The following is a 5,086-nucleotide window of genomic DNA, read 5'->3' as shown; positions in this document are numbered from 1 at the left end:
AGTTTTTAATTTTTTTGCTTGATTGAATAAGTATAAAATATAAAATAGTAAAATTTTATTTAAAATTTCATTCTTTTAACAATGATATGAATTTCATCTACAATCCTATAAAAGTAACACGCAATAAAAATTAATCACAGTGTCTTGTCAAAAATTAAATGAAAACATGAAAAAAATAACTATACAATTTTTCAGAAAAAAATACCGTTGATAATACTCAAATCATAGGTGAACTATTAGCTAAAATAATGTTTAAACACTTTCAGTGAGATTCTCAAAGTCTACTTTGTCTTGTATTGCATCTCCCTCAAAAATGGCAATAGAATCAGTACAATCAATTAATATGAATTCACCATCAATTACGATATCAGGATCACTGGACTGTGGTTCATCAGGCGACAGCACGTCAGAAACACCACATACTGGAACACAGTTTTTCAGAAAGACACTATCCAATATTTCCTTCTTAAGTGCCAGTTGTTCAATCGATTGCCGGGCCATAAGTTTTCTTCTACGGTAAATTGGCCTTTTAACTCGTCCTTTGAGTGCACTGTGAACTTTGTCTGCTGGCCTATGGTAATCCGGTTCTGAAGCATCATTAACTCCGGTGGAAGGCACGTGTACGCTCGTAGTCAAACTCTCAGGTATAGGATTTCTATGCATGTCATCATCAGAATAAGAGTTAGGTACTTGATTGGTATGAACCTGGTTTTCCCAATTTCGGAAACATACAGGACAAGTATCATTGTGTTTTAACCAATTGGATACACACACGTTATGAAAAATATGCCCACATGGCAAGATATGTGGCCAGTCAAATTCGGTGTTTAAACACAGAACGCAGTCCTCAAAACCATCTAACTCATTGTTTCGTACAGATTTATGCGATGCCTCTTCTTCACGTGGACGGCATACAAGAGTTCTCTGTTTGCGCTTGATGCGTCTTTTATTTGTAGCACTGGCACTTCTTGTAGGTGCATTTGTCCCAGCTTTCAACGTGCTTATGTCCTGGATGTTCTTGATCTTCTCTGGAGTTTCAAAAATAATTCTACGATACGAATTTCGAATTTCAAAACACCTTGAGCGACTGCAAGTTGTCATGATCTAAGGTATTATTCAAAGCCTGAAAATAAAAAAAAGGCACAATTAAAAATGGGCGCATAAAATTTTATTTATTAAATTATTTTCTACTTAGCTATGAGCAAATTCATAATTGCAAATAAGGTCGAAATGTTGATTAATTACTAAAATATTACTAATCAGGCTAATGATTTACTAAATCAGTAATAATTTAAAAGTTCTTAATTTATTTATAAATAATTCCCATATTTACAATTTTTCTCTATGATTTATTTACTAATTTCAAGTTTTTTATTTGTTTACTAATTTCAATTATTTTAGTAAAATTGCAAATTTCAGGAAACCTGATGTTAATTGCATAATTCTTGTTAAGCAGCAAATTCTTTTAATGCCTCTTAGCTTACATTTAGTATTTATATTTCAAACTATTTCATAAAATAAGTGCAGATTCATTCTAATTAAAGAAATTTATTACTAAATAAAGATTATAAGTACACTTCTATTCCTGTCTATTATCGATGAAGCAATCTTTTGAGTAATTGGAATGTAATTCATTTATTAAATATAAATTGCTTTGTACAAACCCAAGGAGATATAGATTCGTTCGATATTCAAAGTTTTCGGATAATAACAATTGTCTTAAGCAAATCTTATCTATCTTTGCCGGTGTTTGAAATTACCACGGAACTATTATCAGGCTTTACATGTTTGTCTAAATTGTTTCTAAGTCTTGGTGACTATAATCATTGCAAATGAATTTTATTAAATTAAAATCTAATTTTAAAGCATTTCATCAGCTATCCAAGATATGTCCAAGAAGAAAAAGCATTTAAAAAAAATTTGATTTTGTTCAGATATATTACAGAAAATATGTGTGTTACTCTTTTAAAAAAGTTACGTAAAAATTGAAAAATGTAAAACAGGGGACAAAAAGAGAAAAAACAAGTAAAAATCTGCTTTGCATGAGTTTGCAGGAAACTTTTTAACTCTTATTTTGCCTGAATTTTGTCAAAATTTTGAACAAATAGACTTCATTTCCTAAATCACAGTCTTGATACAAAAAAAAACAAGATTCTGTGATATAAACGAAACTAAACTCAGTGGCGCGACTGCCCATAGAGGTCCAAGGCCTACTGTGCCCATCTCAGTATTCTTGATCTAGGGCTCTGGGGTGCAGGAGCAGATTGTTCGGGTTAGGCGGTCAGCCGAACGCTCAACCCTCAGTGTTTAGTTCCCAAGCATGCTTGGTACTCATTTATCCACCCACTGAAGGGATGCAAGGCTGAGTCAACCTTGCCCGGATCGAGGATCAAACCCCGGACCGCTGGCACGGGAGTGCGAAGCGCTACCAATAAGACACGGGGCGTCAGTGATATATCGGATGTTTTAAATAACATAAACTAACTTTATTTCTTAAAGAACAGCCTGAAATTTCAATGCAAAAAGGCTGGTAAACTTCTGAGTTAAAACTCATCATAGAACGATTTCATTAATTTTATTTTAAAAATATTTTCATACTTTACAATATAAAATGCCAAACGTTTTAAATACACTTAACTAATATTATTCCCTACATCAGAGTCTAAAATTTGAAACAAGATAATAAAAAAGATTCTGATATAAAAATATCCAAAACTTTCCTAAATTTAATTAAAAAACTATTTAAAACAAATTTATATACTTTACTATATAATATGATATCAAATATCCTAAATAACATTTCTAACATCATTTCCTAAACTGCATTCTAGAATTTGAAAAAATGAAGAAAAGAAAGAATCGACATTATTCTGAGGCAAAAAATCCTAAAAAGTTTTTTATAAATTTTAAGTAAAATCTATATTTTATAGTTTGCAGTATAATATAAAATTCATATCATTACTGCCATATTTTTTTAAACAACCCCCTAAAATTTAATTAAAAAGAAAAAAAAGTCTTACAACATTTCTGAGGTCAAGCACTTAATATATTACATTCACGAAATTCAAAAAAAGCTATACTTCGAATTATAAAATCGTACAAACGTACTAAATTACCTTACCTAATTATTTTTTAAACAAAAATCTAAAATTCGAAAAAAAGTAATGACAAATATCTGGTTTAAGTAACATTAAAATAATTTGTCAAAAAATTTTATTCAAGTTTGAATGGACATATATCTTTATACTTAATAATATAATATTTTATTTATACATAATATTTAAACAAGATTAACTAAGATTATCTCCTAAACAACAGTCTAAAATTTGAAACAAAATGGCTGACATGATTTTGAGGCAAAAAATATTCCATATATTGTGTTATAGTGAAGAATAATATTTCTTAGATAAAAACTTTAGTGTGATCCTCAATTGAATGACTTTGAACTGATAAAACTGCTAAGTCATAAAATCTGCTAAAAAGGAAGATCAAATCGCTACTAAAGAATTTTTCTCCCGACAACCTTTCAATTGTGTTAAAAGTATCAACATGTGTTAAAGAAAAGTGTATATTTTACAATTCATATTACTTTTATGTATTGATTATTATTAACATTAAAAATTTATTTCTTTTAATTTTCAGTATGTCACTAGGTATGATAGGGAAAGTACTGCAAATAGATAATTTTTTATTTCTTTGGTAATTAAAATTTTTTGGAGAGGGGGATGTAACATAAAAATCTTCAGCCTTTATAATAAAGGTTGTTGCTGATATTAAAATCCACCTTGCACTGATATTTGGGTTCACTGAACGGCAAAAATACAAATTGAGACAATGGAGAATCAAGAGAGGTGCTTAAACTCGCAATGATTTAAAATTTTACTTATAACAAATTAATTTCTATGTTTGCACTTTTTAAAAGAATCAAAACAATGATTAACTACATAAATCTTTCAATTTATACTTAAATTTACTTTTCCTACAACATTAACACTTGGTATATCACTACCTTAGATTATGTCGTTCTAAAATTTTAAAATGAACTAAATATGACACTAAAGTATCTCTTAAAACCTCTAATGACTCACTTCTTAAATATTCAAGAGTCAATAGAGTTTCAAATTCTCAAAGATATTATATTAATTTTAAACTAATTAAAGAAAGTAATAATTTTAAACAATGCATAACATTCATTTCTAACCTAGATATACTACAAATTGATTAGCTGGAATATTAACGCTAACTTTAGTGGGATACTCTTGCACAGACTATTCGGTTCCGAAATAAATCTTGGTGCAAATAAATAATCAAATTGCACCTAGACGTATTTCAAATTTTAATGGTACAGACCAAATATTTAATTTTTATAAAGACCAATCTCAAAATGATAACTGAAGGCCCTCGGCAAAAATTGCCAATATTTCTTGGTGTCTCTATAGATTCAAAAACACGAACAAATTTTAATATATTCTTGTAGTTATTTATTGAGTGATTAAATTACAAAATGAAATTTTTAAAAATTCTGTTCTTCTGCGATTTTACATATTAATTGATTAAACTATAAAATTATACTTATTAAGGCCTTTCCTATGAAGTCTGAGAAAAAATTTATGCCTAACAAAAACCACATTAATGTAACCCCCTCTTAGGTTTGAAAATAAATTTAAGTACAAATAAACGATGAGTTTAAATTTAGCAATATCTAAATTTAGCAAAGGCGAGCACAATCTGCTCGCCTTTGGCCCTTTCTTTGACTTTTATGAGTGAAATAAAGCTAAGCTCTCCTGTTAGAAATAATATACCATATATTGTCTGTACATAATTAAATTAAAATCTTAGATATAACAAATACTGCATTAGGTATATACACTTTAGTTTAATTGTACATATCCACTTACAAGTAAAGTTATCACAATTGCCAAGTGTGAAAAAGGAACGCTTCATAAACACTTTATAGCTTTCAAAAGCTTTTATGATCATATCACACCATTAAAAGGCAAAATACGCTGCAATTTTTTTCTCATCTTTACCAGTTTTGATCTATGCTTGTAGTATGCTATTCTAAATTATGTAAAAATTTATAATA

General features: G+C 29.0%; 1 protein-coding gene across 2 annotated transcripts in view; it reads right to left on the bottom strand.

The window, feature by feature from the left end:
- Nucleotides 1–40: 40 nt before the first annotated feature.
- The window catches only part of LOC139426666 (uncharacterized), a 30,769-nt gene continuing 25,723 nt past the window's right edge, over nucleotides 41–5,086 (bottom strand). The window contains exons 1-2 of one of the 2 annotated variants that reach the window (XM_071186293.1): nucleotides 1,665–1,855; nucleotides 41–1,123 (exon numbers count right to left, since the gene is read on the bottom strand). In XM_071186293.1, the coding sequence (XP_071042394.1) occupies nucleotides 253–1,101 (849 nt within the window). In that variant the 5' untranslated portion in view covers nucleotides 1,102–1,123; nucleotides 1,665–1,855 and the 3' untranslated portion in view covers nucleotides 41–252. Of the gene's footprint in view, nucleotides 1,124–1,664; nucleotides 1,856–5,086 lie in introns of those variants that run through there. The other variant, XM_071186292.1, reaches the window with a different exon arrangement.

Source organism: Parasteatoda tepidariorum, chromosome 10, assembly GCF_043381705.1.
Source record: "Parasteatoda tepidariorum isolate YZ-2023 chromosome 10, CAS_Ptep_4.0, whole genome shotgun sequence".
NCBI lineage: Eukaryota > Metazoa > Arthropoda > Arachnida > Araneae > Theridiidae > Parasteatoda > Parasteatoda tepidariorum.
The sequence above is the reverse complement of the archived record's forward strand: the minus strand, read 5'-3'. Positions and strand labels throughout refer to the sequence as shown.